Source organism: Anomaloglossus baeobatrachus, chromosome 4, assembly GCF_048569485.1.
Source record: "Anomaloglossus baeobatrachus isolate aAnoBae1 chromosome 4, aAnoBae1.hap1, whole genome shotgun sequence".
In the NCBI taxonomy this organism is placed as follows: domain Eukaryota; kingdom Metazoa; phylum Chordata; class Amphibia; order Anura; family Aromobatidae; genus Anomaloglossus; species Anomaloglossus baeobatrachus.
Window position 1 is genome coordinate 392,319,902 of NC_134356.1, and position 17,490 is coordinate 392,337,391.

A 17,490-nucleotide genomic window follows, 5' to 3' on the forward strand; every position below is an offset into this window, starting at 1 on the left:
AAACATTAGACACATAAAGCTTTCATGTGATTTTAACATTCGTTACCATAGAAACAAAAGAAGCGCTGCTCTGGGCTTTAAAAAGAAATACGTCATGATAATGACAGGAATCATCACATGACTCATTGCAACCATCGGCTCCCCATGATCGGTTCCCTGCCATGGCAATTTAAATCATGCTGTCACATTTTGACAGCGCGATCCAAGGGGTTAACAGGCGCACGTGGATCCATCAGCGGCTGTTGGCCACACGTTTGCTGTTCAAATCAGCAGTCGAGCAGGGATCACTGCTGGCTCACCGCTGTAGCTGGTGGTTATAACCCTGACATGATTTAGGACATACCAGTACGTGCTAGGTTGTTAAGGCGTTAAAGTATTTGCTATTTTATGCTGGTAACAATTTTCTGAAATTGTTCCACAATTTTTAGACAGTTGTTCACAGAGTGGCAAGTCTCTGACCATACTTGCTACTGAGAGACTTTGCCTCTTCAACATGCTCTTTGTATACACAGTCATGTGACTTAGTTGAAAGTTGACCCTACATTCATTATTTTTAAATTAGTTGTCAATTGAAATTGAAAACTTACTAACTTTCAACTTCTGATATTTGTTCTACTTTCTGTTAATTAAATATGGCTGTAATAGATTACCAAATTATATACTACTTTTCTTTACATTTTACACAGCTTCTCAACTTTTTTTTTAGAAATAGGGTTGTACACGTAGGTATACACAGGTTAATATTAACAGATATGCAACTAATCAACATTAAATATAAAATAAATAATACATAGCCAAAGCCAACAATTCAGTGTATAACCAGCTTTACAAGCACTGCTAATTACAGCCTATTACACCGGCCTATTAGGTGTTTGCTAACTTTATGGACTTTAAAAGTCCAATACCAACCATTCATAGATCATATGCAAGTTATGTCTGTTACTTAAAAGAATTATTTAAAAATCCCACCCTTAAATACCACATGTCTCCTTTGAATCTGAGGAAACAGATTTATTTAAAAGAAAATGGCTGTGTCTTTTATCAATGTACTCGAAAGCAGGGAAAAAAAAACCCCTCCAAGTGTGGTGAAATTGCACAAAAAAATGCAATCCTATAATTTATTTTACAGCATGGAGGTAAAAATGACCTGGCAATATGATTCTTCAGGTCAGTACGTTTACAGCAATGGTATTTCCAAACTGTATAATGTTCGGTTTTGCTTTGTTTATTGTTAAGTGGTGGAAAGAAATTTGGAGGGAGTTTAAATAAATATATGCTTGTCTCATCATTTTCAGGGACCTGTGACATTCATTTTTACATAGATGGAGCTGTGTAAGGGCTTGTTTTTGTGTGGTGAGCTGACATTTATATTGATACCATTAAGGGGAATAAGAATTCAATTGCTTCCTATTGCATTATTTTGCAGTGCTGTGGCGAGTGAAAAAAAAGAGAATTTTGTTTACTTACCGCAAATTCTTTTTCTTATAGTTCCGTCTTGGGAGACCCAGACTTGGGTGTTTAGCTTCTGCCTCCGGAGGACACACAAAGTACTACACCTAAAAGTGTAGCTCCTCCCTCTGAGCTTATACACCCCCGGGTGAGCCAGTCCCAGCCAGTTTAGTGCAAAAGCTGAAGGAGAATAGCCACCCACAAGTAGAACAGAGCAAACGCCGGAACAACCGGAGACTCTGTCCACGACAACAGCCGGTGAAAACACGCGGAACAAGGAAATTGCCAACAGGCAACAGGGAGGGTGCTGGGTCTCCCAAGACGGAACTATAAGAAAAAGAATTTACGGTAAGTAAACAAAATTCTCTTTTTCTTTATCGTTCCTTTGGGAGACCCAGACCATGGGACGTTCCAAAGCAGTCCCTGGGTGGGAAATAAACAGAAAAAACTAAGAAGTAGGCAGAACCTAACTTCACAAATGGGCGACCGCCGCCTGAAGGATGCGTCTGCCCAAGCTCGCATCTGCCGAAGCATGAGCATGCACTTGGTAGTGCTTCGAGAAAGTATGCAGGCTATCCCAAGTGGCAGCCTGACAGACTTGTTGAGCCGTAGCCTGGTGCCTAAAAGCCCAAGAGACACCGACAGCTCTGGTCGAGTGTGCTGTGATCCCCGGCGGGGGAGGCGCCTGTGTACTCTGGTAGGCGTCCGAAATGGTCGACCTAATCCAACGGGCTAAGGTCGGCTTAGAAGCAGGGAGGCCCTTGCGCCGACCTGTAGTTAGCACAAAAAGAGAGGTGCACCGCCTAAGCGCAGCGGTGCGAGACACATAGATCCGGAGAGCACGCACCAGATCCAGAGTATGTAGAGCTTTTTCAAAGCGATGAACAGGGGCCGGACAGAAGGAAGGTAAGGTAATGTCCTGGTTAAGGTGGAAGGGAGAGACCACCTTAGGAAGAAAGTCCGGAGTCGGACGGAGAACCACCTTGTCTTGATGAAAGACTAAAAAAGGTGACTCCGAGGAGAGCGCAGCCAAATCAGAGACTCTCCTGAGAGAAGTTATGGCAACCAGAAAGGCCACTTTCTGTGAAAGACGATACAAAGAAACCTCCCTAAGAGGCTCAAAGGGGGGTTTCTGCAAAACCGTGAGAACCAAATTAAGGTCCCAGGGGTCCAAGGGCCGCCGGTAAGGCGGAATGATGTGAGACGCGCCCTGCATGAAGGTGCGGACCTGAGCCAGCCGAGCAAGACGCCGCTGGAACAGAACTGACAGAGCCGAAACTTGTCCCTTGAGAGAGTTGAGGGACAGTCCTAGCTGCAGACCGGACTGTAGAAAAGACAGAAGAGTCGGCAAGGAGAATGGCCAAGGAGGATGGCCGGTAGAGCGACACCAGGACAGGAAAATTTTCCAAGTCCTGTGATAGATCTTAGCGGAGGAAGACTTGCGGGCCCGAGTCAAAGTGGAGATGACTTCAGGGGGGATACCAGAAGCCGTCAAAATCCAGGACTCAAGAGCCACGCCGTCAATTTGAGGGCCGCAGAATTCGGGCGGAAAAACTGACCTTGCGAGAGTAGGTCTGGACGGTCCGGGAGATGCCACGGCATCTCTACGGACAGTTGGAGCAGGTCCGGATACCAAGCTCGCCTGGACCAGTCCGGTGCAATGAGGATGACTCGACGACCCTCCATTCTGATCTTGCGCAGGACTCTGGCAAGAGAGCTAGAGGGGGAAACACGTAGGACAGACGAAACTGGGACCAGTCCTGAACCAGAGCGTCCGTGGCGAAGGCCTGAGGATCGTGGGAGCGAGCCACGTAAACAGGAACTTTGTTGTTGTGACGGGATGCCATTAGGTCCACGTCCGGAGTGCCCCATTTGCGGCAGATCGACTGAAATACTGCCGGGTGCAGGGACCACTCGCCACCGTCCACGCTTTGACGGCTGAGATAATCTGCCTCCCAGTTGTCCACGCCTGGGATGTGGACTGCGGATATGGTGGACCTGGAGTCTTCCGCCCATTGAAGAATGCGTTGTACCTCCATCATCGCCAGGCGGCTGCGTGTCCCGCCTTGATGGTTGATGTAGGCAACCGCTGTCGCGTTGTCTGACTGGACTCGAATGTGCCTGACCGCCAGCAGGTGGTGAAATGCTAGGAGAGCTAGAAGCACGGCTCTGGTTTCCAGCACATTGATTGAAAGGGCTGACTCGGACGGAGTCCAAGTGCCCTGTGCTCTGTGGTGGAGACATACCGCTCCCCAGCCGGATAGACTGGCATCCGTGGTGAGAATCACCCAGGATGGGGCCAGGAAGGAGCGCCTTGGGACAGGGAGAGGGGCCGAAGCCACCACTGAAGAGAGCTCCTGGTCCGTGGCGACAGAGCCACTAACTTGTGTAAGGAGGAAGGCCGCTTGTCCCAACAGCGGAGAATGTCCAGCTGCAGGGGGCGCAGATGGAACTGGGCAAAGGGAACAGCCTCCATGGACGCCACCATTAGACCCAGCACCTGCATCAGACGCCTGAGGGTATAACGGCGGGGCCTCAGGAGAGAGCGCACCGCCAACTGGAGTGACAGCTGTTTGATTAAGGGCAACTTCACAAGTGCCGGCAAAGTCTCGAACTGCATGCCTAGGTACGTGAGACTCTGGGTCGGAGTCAGAGTGGATTTGGGAAGATTGACAAGCCACCCGAATTGGGCTAGAGTGGCGAGAGTGAGCGAAACACTCCGCTGACAGTCTGCGCTGGACGGAGCCTTGACTAGAAGGTCGTCCAGGTAAGGGAGTACTGCCAACCCCTGGAGGTGCAGAACCGCAATCACTGCTGCCATGACCTTGGTGAATACCCGAGGGGCCGTGGCTAACCCGAAGGGGAGAGCCACGAATTGGAAATGATCTTCTCCTATTGCAAAGCGTAGCTAACGCTGGTGTGAAACTGCAATTGGCACATGTAGATAGGCATCTCTGATGTCGATGGACGCCAGGAAATCCCCTTGGGTCATTGAGGCAATGATTGATCGCAGAGACTCCATGCGAAAGTGCCGCACCCGAACATGCTTGTTCAGAAGCTTGAGATCCAGGATGGGCCGGAAGGTACCGTCCTTTTTGGGAACTAGGAAGAGGTTTGAGTAAAAACCTCTGAACCGTTCCCGGGCGGGAACTGGTACAATTACTCCGTTGGCCCGCAAGGCTGCCACGGCCTGTGAGAAGGCGGCGGCCTTGGAGCAGGGGGGAGTTGAGAGAAAAAATCTGTTTGGCGGGCTGGAAGAGAATTCTATCCTGTAGCCGTGAGAGATGATATCTCCCACCCACTGATCGGAGACTTGTTGAAACCAAGCGTCGCCAAAGTGGGAGAGCCTGCCACCGACTAAGGACGTTGCTGGAGCGGGCAGAGAGTCACGAGGAGGCTGCCTTAGTGGCAGGACCTCCTGCGGTCTTCTGTGGACGCGCTTTGGGGCGCCAGTTGGATTTCTGGTCCTTAGCTGAGTTAGCGGACGAGGTGGAGGGCTTAGAGGACGACCAGTTGGAGGAACGAAAGGAGCGAAACCTCGACTGATTCCTACCCTGGGCAGGTTTCCTGGTCTTGGTTTGTGGCATGGAAGTACTCTTCCCGCCAGTAGCTTCTTTAATAATTTCATCCAGCTGTTCACCGAACAGCCGGGAACCAGCAAAAGGGAGCCCAGTAAGGTTCTTCTTTGAAGAAGCATCTGCCTTCCACTCTCGAAGCCACAAGATCCTGCGGATAACGAGGGAATTAGCCGAAGCCACCGCAGTGCGGTGAGAAGCCTCTAGCATGGCAGACATGGCATAAGATGAAAAAGCTGAAGCTTGAGAAGTTAAGGCAACCATCTCAGGCATAGATTCCCTGGTGAGGGAATGCATCTCCTCTAAAGAAGCAGAGATGGCTTTGAGAGCCCACACTGCTGCAAAAGTTGGGGAAACCGCGGCCCCCGCCGCTTCATACACGGATTTGGCCAGAAGGTCAATCTGACGGTCAGTGGCATCCCTATGGGAAGTGCCATCAGCCACCGACACAACGGTCCGGGCTGAGAGCCTAGACACCGGAGGGTCTACCTTTGGGGAGTGAGCCCACTCCTTGACCACCTCAGGTGGAAAGGGAAAACGATCATCAGAACCACGCTTTGGGAAGCGTTTGTCAGGACAGGCCCTGGGTTTGGTCACAGCGGACTGAACACTGGAGTGGTTAAAGAACACACTCTTTACTCTCTTAGGTGAGGTAAACTGGTGCCAGAGAGCGTTGCTCCTCTGATACTGGCGGATTGAGATCCAGTACAGAATTAATGGAAGCAATCAAGTCACTAAGTTCTGAGTCACCCTCGGAAAGGTCAATGGGGCACATGGAGTTAGCCTCCGAGCCCCCTGTAAAGGCATCCTCCTCATCTTGCGAGTCAGCTCTTGAATCAGAACCGCGGGATGAGGAGGGAGGGGAAACCCTGCGGCGCCTCTTAGGAGGACGGGGTCTGTGCCCTGATGATGAATCCTCTGTGAGCTCCAGTGGACGGAGGTCAGATGATAGAGATCCTAAAGGACCCTTAGCAAGAGCATTAGAGGCACCATGTGAAGGGGGCTGATGCATATTCATCAAAGTCCTGGACAGAAGTCCCATGGACTCAGCAAATGACTGTGAGATAGACCTAGAGAAGGACTCTACCCAGGCCGGGGGTTCAGCCACAGTTGCAGAAGAAGCCTGAGAGACCACTGGGGGTGAGACTCCAGGCTGTGGCACCTAAAAGTTAGAGCAGACATCACAATGTGGATAGGTGCTCGGTTCAGGCAGCAGGAGCTTACATGCAGCGCATACAGTATAAAGCTTTGGAGCCTTGCTCCTCGTGTAAGACATGCTGCTGGAGTAGGACAGCTTCTACAAAGAGAATGAACCCCAGGGAGTATATACAGAGGTCCACAACCAGAGACCGGCTGTGGCTTACCAGACCGCTGGAAGCGGTGTTGTGTGCCCTCCAGATCCCGAAGCCCGGACCCCCAATGCACAGCACCTCAGCAGGGATGCAGAGTGCAGAACGGCCCAGCGCAGAGTGAACCCTGTGCAAGAAAGTGGCCGCCGGAGCGAAGAGAGGGGGCAGGACAGGGGGCGTCCCTGTAGGAAGGTGGGATCTGGAGGGCCATAGAGACCTGCAGGGGAGGAGTCACGCACAAGCACTGGGGAGTGTCCCTCCCCTGTCCAGGACGGCCGCTGGGAGGAGCCGTGCCTGTCCCGCTGCATGAGTGACATGCGAGGGCAGGAAACAGAAACTAGGCCTCCGGCGAAGCCGGGGCCTAAATTTGAGCAGTGAGGACGACGAGCAGGCACCATCGGCGCTGTTCTCGGGCGAAAGCCAGAGAACCCGCCGGAAATGCCAAAAACAAGTACAGCAAACACACTCTCCCCATACAATAAAGGACAGGGACCCCCAACATATGAACGTCTCAGGTACTTAGCTGCTGAGACGCAGGGCCAGGTCCCTGGGGATGAGTGCTCCGGTCCACCAGAGTCCTGAAGGGGCTGTGGACGGAGACCGGTCTCCTGCCAGGTATGGAGACTGCGCTGGCTCCCACTTCAATCCAGAGCCCAGGAGGGATGGTGAAGGAGCACGGCATGTAAGGCTCCAGCCTTGGAAATCAACCTTACAACACCACCGACACAGTGGGGTGAGAAGGGACATGCCGGGAGTCCAGATGTGGACCCGCACTTTCCAAAAAACAAAAAATCATATGAGAATGCATGTGTGGATGTATGCCTCCTGAACACAAAGCGATAAACTGGCTGGGACTGGCTCACCAGGGGGTGTATAAGCTCAGAGGGACGAGCTACACTTTTAGGTGTAGTACTTTGTGTGTCCTCCGGAGGCAGAAGCTAAACACCCAAGGTCTGGGTCTCCCAAAGGAACGATAAAGAAATCCCAACTGTGGTGTTTTGATTTTTTTCTCTTTACCGATTGGGTTGTTTAATTTTATATTTTGATATATAGCACTATTACAAAATCCAATACTAAATATGTATTTATTTTTAATAATTTTTAATGGGGGGGAAATAGGGGTTTCGCCTCACTTCATCTATTCTTAGGTAAATATGGAATAAATCCTGATTAAGTTTGCCCTCATTTAGTCTTCAAAGCGAGCGTTAGTCTAGTGAATAATTGGAGATATGGCTATTTATCCTATGGATTGTTTATAAACTATTAATTCCTTGGGACTATTCTGATTGCAGATCAACTTTATCGGTTGTTGTCCTGGGATCAGGTGTCCTGCTTGGTGGTTTAACTGTTTTTAATTGTTTACTAGAAATTATTGACAAAGTTTTTTTACTTTTCTAAACAATTGAATGCGCTTTCACTTCGTGTACAACCAAGTATAAGAGGTTGGTTTTGGTAGTATTTAAACGACTGTCTGAAGTCTGGAAGCCATGGACATCACCAAACGCTCCTATGTGATGCTTTCCAGGCTGACTTCAGTTGTTTTCTGGTTCGTGAGTTTTTCTGCCTTGTTTTATCTTATGCACTTGAAATGCACGCCTGATGGGATAGAGATCTGGTGATTGACTCAGCCATTATTGAATATTCCACGTCTTTGCCTTAAAAAAAAAACCCCAAAAACTCCTGGACTGTATATATGTTTTGGATCATTGTCCATCTGTACTGTGAAGTACCATCCAATCAACCTGGCTGCATTTGGTCGAGTATAAAGTATAGCCCTGTACACTTCAGAATTCATCCGCCTGTTTCAGTGTTCAGTCACATCATCTTATTGATTATTACACTAGTGACCCATTGCCATTGGAAGCCAGGCATGCCCATGCCATCACACTGTCTCCATATTTTACAGAGAGTGTTGTGTGCTTTGGAGCATGAGCGGTTCTAAACCTTGTCTATACTGTCTTCTTCCATCATTTTGGTACAGATTGATCTTAGTTTCATCTGTCAAAAAATGCTTTTCCAGAGCTGGGTTAGCTTTTTTAGCTGTGTTTTGGCAAAGTCTAATCTATCCTATTTTTAAGGCTAAATTTATGGTTTCCATCTTGTCGTGAACTCTCTGTATTAATTCTCATGAAGTCTTCTCTTTATGATAGATTTAGATACTGAAACATCTACTTCCTGGAGGATGTTCTACACTTGGGAGGATGTTGTGAAGGGGTTTTTCTTCATTATGGAAAAAGATTCTATGACCATCCACCATTGTTGTCTTCTGTGGACATCTAGGCCTTTTTGATTTCAAAAGGTCACCAGTGAGCTCTTTTTTCCCCCCACAAAATGTACCAAACTGTTGATTTGGCTACTCATAACATTTGTGCTGTCTTTGAAGGATTTTTTTTCCAGCCTAATGATGGTCTGTTTCTCTTACATTGAGTACTTCTTTGACTGGGTTTACAACAACAGCTCCCAAATGCAAATTCCACACCTGGAATCAGCTCCAGGCCTTTTACCTGTTTAATTGATGATGGATTAAAGAGAGAATAGCCCATAAAAGAGGTTTAGCGATTAACTGTTCAATTACCTATGGTCCCTAGAAAAAGAGGCAGCTACATAATAAAGAGCTGTAGTTCCTAAACGCTTACTCAAATAGGGATGTGAATAGCTGAGAGACTGCACATTAAGCCCATAATTATTATTTAAGTGTATCTTGAATATGTTTTGGTAAATAGCAAAAATGACAAAACGTGTGTCGCTTGAAATATTTCTGGACCTAACTGTACTTATTACAGCTGTCATCTATCTCATAGTACAGGCGCCGGAACCAGGTAAGATGTACAAAAACATTTTTTGTAGGGAAGATGTTAGACGTTAGGGAAGATGTAAGATATGATGTATTTTAGTTTAGCTGCATACACCCATGTGCTTGTCTCAAAAAGAGTCTTTTCATGTAATCTCTATCAATATAATGGAATAAGTTGTGAGCTACAGTGAGCTACAAAAGGTCATAACTGCCACAGCATCTCCAACATGTGTGGATACAAGGTCTTTCCTTTTCATGGGTGAGAAGCTTCTGTTATCAATAGAACGACTTACCGCCCTATATATAAACTTGCACTGTTAAGAGCAAAACAAACCTAAATTTAGGCTTTGAGCTTATAAGGATGTTATTTGGTGGAGTAGAGCAGTACCTTCTGAAGACACATCTGCCTCCGCTCTCTGAGCCAACTGATCAATATCTGTGATGCTAGATCGTTTCCTCTTGATACTATTAGGATCTTCCTTTGCAAGGAATTGCCCTTTTCCTTTTAATTTCCGTATAGCAGCAAGCTATTAAAGAAAAAAAATGAAGCTATGATATAAGATTTCATAATCACCTAACAATAAGCATTAGGCAATCACACAGTAAAGCACAGCTAAATCATTTAGGTCATGTCTACCTTTTTAGCTTCAGAAGAAGGGCTTAACTTGCTGGCAGGAGGAGTGGAAGAAGAATCAAAAAACAGAACGTCTTCTCCTTCAGCAAACCCACGAGCCAACTTGGGTGTTGACAATCTCTGGGCTGATGGAAACTCCGAAGCTTGCATTGGAGATTGAAGGGTGGCTTGCCCTACCCAGGTAGTTGTTCTGGATACTTCAGATTTATCAGTACTCTCCAGAAACCTAAAAATGTAAACATTAGCTTAACATTCCTGACGAGTAGTGAATCCAATACCACTGTATAAAGAGATACAAAAAGTTTAAGAATCTTTACTTGAGTGGTTGAAAAACAAAACCATGTTAAAAACTAAACATTTTCCACTGTTCCATAGCAGATGAAGAAAAAAAATCCCTTTTAAGCTTATGGAAACAAATGTCATGATTTTGGGATCCCCACATACAGTCAACCATAACTTAGTTTTATTTCAATGTAGCTGTATGGGTTGCTCTAAATTTCTTATTATGGGAAATTATCAGAAAATGGCACTTCTAATAAACCTTTTATTGGCATTTTATGTGATTACTGTAGTCCGTGAAAGGGCAAAGTAACTAAAGCTTTGTATGCAAGTCCCCCATCACTCCCTGATCTTTGGTGGAAGACTATATGCTTACAGGAGTGACGGACTTATGTTTTTTACTTCAACACTTCCATATTGTAGTGAACATTAAAATTTGTTTTCGTTTTGTTAAGTGCTGTCATATGCCATCAGCCAACCCTGACTACAATGAACCCATGGGGTTAAAAAAAAGAAAAAAACAAAAAAAAAACCATTTAGCATATACTGTTTATTAGTTGGGGCAAGACTGATAGGTTACCTTTTTGTCATAACGTTGAAAAAGGAAAAACGGGTTTTATGCTGCGCTAAAAACCACAGATGCTGAGTATATTAAAAATTTCTCTTTTATTTCACAGTTCTACGCGTTTCAGAGACATGTCCGTCTCCTTCCTGGACTAGCACAACCTTACCAGGTGACTGTAACAATCTTTATTTCTTTCTACCCTCATACCGGGTAAGATCCTATTGTGCCTTTCTTTCCCATCTATAGCATTTAAAGGATACCTTTTTTGGATGTCCTCTGTTTTTTTTCGTCTTGCGTCTAGCATCTGTTTTTTCTGTTGTTTTAATAGGTCAGATGCCGATATAGATTGAAAAGCAGAAACAGACTTGGTAGATCCTGTAATAAAACATGTGATAGTAAGACCAGACAATTTCCAATTTAAAAAGAAAAATCTATAATGTGATAAATAAAATTAAACGACCTTACCTTGTGCACTTATGCCAGACAAGTGTTTCTTTAAATTAAGTGCCCCTGGCGTTGGCGCAGACAGCAGCTCTTTAAACTCCTCTGAACACTGCGCAGTGCTTTTCATTGCAGCTGCTGCAAACCAGAGATTGAGGATAATATTACTAATAAATGCAGATGGAGGACGTTTTGAGAGGTCATATCTACATATTACATACCCATTTTTTTTCTTGCTTCCAATGCAATGGCATCCGCTCCTCTCACCACCATATTGGACAGTGTTGACTGCACAGTTTTCTTTGGTGCTGGAGCTGTTGCGCTGTAAAAAAGAGAATTTTGTTTACTTACCGTAAATTCTTTTTCTTATAGTTCCGTATTGGGAGACCCAGACATTGGGGTGTATAGCTTATGCCTCCGGAGGACACACAAAGTACTACACTCAAAAGTGTAGCTCCTCCCTCTGAGCTTATACACCCCCTGGAGACTAGATCTAGCCAGTTTAGTGCAAAAGCTGAAGGAGAATAGCCACCCACAAGTAAAAACAGAGCAAGAACCGGAACAACCGGAGCCTCTGTCTACGACAACAGCCGGTGATAACACGCGGAACAAGAAACTGCCAACAGGCAACAGGGAGGGTGCTGGGTCTCCCAATACGGAACTATAAGAAAAAGAATTTACGGTAAGTAAACAAAATTCTCTTTTTCTTTATCGTTCCTATGAGAGACCCAGACATTGGGACGTCTCAAAGCAGTCCATGGGTGGGAATAACCAGAAAAAAACTGAGAAGTAGGCGGAACCTAACTTCACAAGTGGGCGACAGCCGCCTGAAGGATGCGTCTGCCCAAGCTCGGATCTGCCGAAGCATGAGCATGCACTTGGTAGTGCTTCGAAAAGGTATGCAGGCTAGACCAAGTGGCAGCCTGACAGACTTGCTGAGTCGTAGCCTGGTGCCTGAAAGCCCAAGAGGCACCGACAGCTCTGGTCGAGTGTGCCTTGATCCCCAGCGGGGGAGGCACCTGAGAACCCAGGTAGGCATCCGAAATGGTCGACCTAATCCAACGGGCTAAGGTCGGCTTAGCAGCAGAGAGGCCCTTACGCCGACCTGTGGTTAGCACAAAAAGAGAGGTGCACCGCCTAAGAACAGAGGTGCGAGACACATAGATCCGGAGAGCCCGCACCAGATCCAGAGTATGCAACGCTTTTTCAAAGCGATGAACAGGAGCCGGACAAAAGGAAGGTAGGGTAATGTCCTGGTTAAGGTGGAAAGGAGAAACCACCTTAGGGAGAAAGTTCGGAGTCGGACGGAGAACCACCTTGTCTTGATGAAAAACCAAAAAAGGTGACTCCGAAGAGAGCGCAGCTAAATCAGAGACTCTCCTGAGGGAAGTTATGGCCACTAGAAAGACCACTTTCTGTGAAAGACGAAACAAAGAAACCTCCCTAAGAGGTTCAAAGGGGGGTTTCTGCAAAGCCGTGAGAACCAAATTGAGGTCCCAGGGATCCAAGGGCCGCCGGTAAGGCGGAATGATGTGAGACGCACCTTGCATGAAGGTGCGGACCTGAGCCAGCTGGGCGATACGCCGCTGGAACAGCACTGACAGAGCCGAGACTTGTCCCTTGAGGGACAGTCCCAGCTGCAGACCGGACTGTAGAAAAGACAGAAGGGTCGGCAAGGAAAAAGGCCAAGGAGAATGGCCAGAAGAACGACACCGGGACAGGAACATTTTCCAAGTCCTGTGATAGATCTTGGCAGAGGAAGACTTTCGGGCCCGAGTCATCGTGGAGATGACTTCAGGGGGGATACCAGAAGCCGTCAAGATCCAGGACTCAAGAGCCACGCCGTCAATCTGAGAGCCGCAGAATTCTGGCGGAAAAACGGACCTTGTGAGAGAAGGTCTGGACGGTCCGGAAGATGCCACGGCACCTCTACGGACAGATGGAGCAGGTCTGGGTGACCAAGCTCGCCTGGGCCAGTCCGGGGCAATGAGAATGACTCGACGGCCCTCCACCCTCCATTCTGATCTTGCGCAGAACTCTGGGCAAAAGAGCTAGAGGGGGAAACACGTAGGACAGACGAAACTGGGACCAGTCTTGAACCAGAGCGTCCGCGGCGAAGGCCTGAGGATCGTGGGAGCGAGCCACGTAAACCGGAACCCTGTTGTTGTGACGGGATGCCATTAGGTCCACTTCCGGAGTGCCCCACTTGCGGCAGATTGACTGAAACACTGCCGGATGCAGGGACCACTCGCCACTGTCCACGGTTTGACGGCTGAGATAATCTGCTTCCCAGTTTTCCACGCCTGGGATGTGGACTGCGGATATGGTGGACTTGGAGTCCTCCGTCCATTGAAGAATGCGTTGTACCTCCAGCATTGCCAGGCGGCTGCGTGTCCCGCCTTGGTGATTGATGTAGGCAACCGCTGTCGCGTTGTCTGACTGGACTCGGATGTGCTTGCCCGCCAACAGGTGGTGAAAGGCTAGGAGAGCTAGAAGCACAGCTCTGGTTTCTAGCACATTGATCGAGAGGGCTGACTCGAACGGAGTACAAGTGCCCTGCGCTCGGTGGTGGAGACATACCGCTCCCCAGCCGGAAAGACTGGCATCCGTGGTGAGAATCACCCAGGACGGAGTCAGGAAGGAGCGCCCCTAAGACAGGGAGAGAGGCCGAAGCCACCACTGAAGAGAGCTCCTGGTCTGTGGCGACAGAGCCACTAACCTGTGCAAGGAGGAAGGCCGCTTGTCCCAACAGCGGAGAATGTCCAGCTGCAGTGACCGCAGATGGAACTGGGCAAAGGGAACAGCCTCCATTGACGCCACCATCTGACCCAGCACCTGCATCAGGTGCCTGATGGAATAACGGCGGGGCCTCAGCAGAGAGCGCACCGCCAGTTGGAGGGACTGCTGTTTGACTAAGGGCAACCTCACAAGTGCCGGCAGAGTCTCAAACTGCATCCCTAGGTATGTGAGACACTGAGTCGGAGTCAGAGTGGATTTGGGAAGATTGACAATCCACCCGAATTGGGCTAGAGTGGCAAGAGTGAGCGAGACACTCTGCTGACAGTCTGCGCTGGATGAAGCCTTGACTAGAAGGTCGTCCAGGTAAGGAATCACTGCCAACCCCTGTAGGTGCAGAACCGCAACCACCGCTGCCATGACCTTGGTGAATACTCGAGGGGCCGTAGCTAGCCCGAAGGGGAGAGCCACGAATTGGAAATGTTCCTCTCCGATTGCAAAATGTAGCCAACGCTGGTGTGAAACTGCAATTGGCACATGCAGATAGGCATCTCTGATGTCGATGGATGTCAGGAAATCCCCTTGGCCGCAGGGACTCCATGCGAAAACCTACCCTGGACAGGTTGCCTGGTTTTGGTTTGTGGCATGGAAGTACTCTTCCCGCCAGTAGCCTCCTTAATAATTTCATCCAGCTGTTCACCGAACAGCCTGGACCCACCCACCCACAGCAAGGAACGTCTTTGAGGAAGCATCTGCCTTCCACTCTCGAAGCCACAGGATCCTGTGGATAGCGAGCGAATTAGCCGAAGCCACCGCAGTGCGGTGAGAAGCCTCCAGCATGGCAGACATGGCATAGGATGAAAAAGCTGAAGCTTGGGAAGTTAAGGCAACCATTTCGGGCATAGATTCCCTGGTGAGGGAATGCATCTCCTCCAGAGAAGCAGAGATGGCTTTGAGAGCCCACACTGCTGCAAAGGTTGGGGAGAACGAGGACCCTGCCGCCTCATATACAGATTTGGCCAGAAGGTCGACCTGGCGGTCAGTGGAATCCTTAAGAGAGGTGCCATCAGCCACAGATACAATGGTCCGGGCTGAGAGTCTAGACACCGGGGGGTCCACCTTTGGTGAATGAGCCCACTCCTTGACCACCTCAGGTGGAAAGGGAAAACGGTCATCAGAACCGCGCTTTGGAAAGCGTTTGTCAGGACAAGCCCTAGGCTTGGTCACAGCGGCCTGAAAACTAGAGTGGTTAAAGAACACACTCTTTGACCTTTTAGGCGAGATAAACTGATGCTTTTCTGCCAGAGAGGGTTGCTCCTCTGATACTGGCGGATTGAGATCCAGTACAGAATTAATGGACGCAATCAAATCACTGACATCTGAGTCGGTTTCGGACAGATCAATGGGGCACATGGAGGTAGCCTCCGAGCCCCCTGTAAAGGCATCCTCCTCATCCCGCGAGTCAGCTCCTGAATCAGAGCCACGGGACGAGGAAGGCGAGGGAGCCCTGCGTCTCCTCTTGGGAGGACGGGGTCTGGGACTAGAAGATGAATCCTCTGTGAGCTCCGCTGAGAGAGCCCTAGCAGCAGAGGCATCCTGTGAAGGAGGCTGATGCATGCTTAGCAGAGTCCTGGACAGCTGTCCCATGGAGTCGGCAAAAGACTGGGAGATAGACCTAGATAAGGATTCTACCCAAGCCGGGGGTTCAGCCACAGGAGCCGGAGCAGCCGGAGAGACCCCTGGGGGTACGATTCCAGGCTGAGGCATCGTCAGGTTAGAGCAGGCAGCACAATGGGGATTGGTGCCCTGTTCAGGCAGCAGGAGCTTACATGCAGTGCATACTGAATACAGCTTTGGAGCCTTGCTCCTCGTGTGAGACATGCTGCTGGAGTGGGGGCTCTTGCCAGAAAGACCCCCAGAGAGTATATACAGAAGGTCCACAACCAAAGGTTGTGGCTTACCAGACCGCCGGAGCGGTTTGTGTGCCCTCCAGATCCCGAAGCCCGGACTCCCAAGCACCTCAGCAGGGGTGCTGCAGACCAGTGGAGATCGCAGGGAAAAACGCTGAGAAAATGGCCACCGGAGTGAAGAGAGGGGGCGGGACTCACTCTGAGAGCGGGATCTGGAGGGCCAAAGAGATTCACAGGGGAGGAGACATGTACTCAGTGAGGAGTGTCTCTCCCCTTTGTAGAACGGCCGCTGGGCGGAGCCACGCTGTCCCTCTGCATGAATGACATGCGAGGGCAGTGAAACTGAAAGTAGGCCTCCGGCGAAGCCGGGGCCTAAATTCGAGCGGTGCGGCCGGCGCGCAGGCACCATCGGCGCGGTTCTCAGGCGACAGCCAGAGAACCCGCCGGAAATGTCATAAAAATCACTCAGCACACTCTCCCACAACAATAAAGTACAACAACAACGTCTCAGGTACTTAGCTTGCTGAGACGCAGGGCCATGTCCCTGGGGGATGAGTGCTCCGGTCCAGCAGGATCCTGAAGGGCTGCGGATGGAGACCGGTCTCATGCCAAGCATGGAGAACCGTGCTGGCTCCCACTTCAAGCCAGGGCCCCGGAGGGATGGTGAAGGAGCACGGCATGCAAGGCTCCAGCCTTGGAATCAACCTTAACAGCACCGCCGACACAGTGGGGTGAGAAGGGACATGCCGGGGGTCCAGGCTTGGACCCGCTTTTCTTCAAATTCTTTCCAAAAATGAAAAATTAGATGAGAATGCATGTGTGGATGTGACCTCCTGAACACAAAGCAATAAACTGGCTAGATCTAGTCTCCAGGGGGTGTATAAGCTCAGAGGGAGGAGCTACACTTTTGAGTGTAGTACTTTGTGTGTCCTCCGGAGGCAGAAGCTATACACCCCAATGTCTGGGTCTCCCATAGGAACGATAAAGAAATGAAGATTTACAGACAGAAAAAGAAATTGATCAAGTTGTGAACTCAAATTGCATTAATGCAACAACTAAATGCATTTATGTAGACATTATTGCATCAATATGTCTCAAACATGTTAAGATTTACAGGTAGACAAATCTATAAGTGTCAACAATAGCAGAGGCCTCAGTTACTGAATATGCTTGTCATTAAGAGATCACCTCCCCATTGCTTCTCATAACCTGCTTTACAAGACAGTTCACCTAATCTGAGAACAGCATAATGTAGGGGTAGAGATCCTGATTCCAGAGGTGTCCCTTGCTGGGCTCCTAAGTGTAGTTTTGATAAAATCACCGATTAATCAGCAGGAGATCATCATTAGAGGATTACTTGGTGTGCTGCCAGGTAGCCCAGCATATTCATGAGCTCTGTATAACTGCTGGATCTCTGCAGCAGATAAAACATTGATTTTATCAGAATGACAGCATACAACCCAGTAAGTGACACATCTCTGGAATCAGGGTCTCTGTCTCTACAGTATGCTGATCTCAGAAGACGTAGCACAAACCTGGTGACAGATTCCATTTAACCCCTTCACGACCTTTGACTGATATATTCGTCATGGAGGGTGTGACGTTAAGCCCCGCCCCCTTTGGCGGGCAGGATGCAGCGATCCGCGCACATATCAGCTGTTTTCAACAGCTGACATGTGTGCCTGCATGTTAAGAGTGGAATCGCATTCCACCCCTAACATTAACCCCTTACATCTTGCTGCCAAAGTCTGGCAGCGA

The 17,490-nt window shown here is 48.9% G+C and overlaps 1 protein-coding gene across 1 annotated transcript in view; it reads right to left on the bottom strand.

Moving 5' to 3' along the window:
- MCM10 (minichromosome maintenance 10 replication initiation factor) overlaps positions 1–17,490 on the bottom strand; it is a 116,216-nt gene that overhangs the window by 12,679 nt on the left and 86,047 nt on the right. The window contains exons 11-15 of the mRNA XM_075342589.1: positions 11,308–11,408; positions 11,111–11,224; positions 10,906–11,020; positions 9,805–10,027; positions 9,556–9,694 (exon numbers count right to left, since the gene is read on the bottom strand). Coding sequence (XP_075198704.1) covers positions 9,556–9,694; positions 9,805–10,027; positions 10,906–11,020; positions 11,111–11,224; positions 11,308–11,408 — 692 coding nt within the window. The remainder of the gene's footprint in view (positions 1–9,555; positions 9,695–9,804; positions 10,028–10,905; positions 11,021–11,110; positions 11,225–11,307; positions 11,409–17,490) is intronic.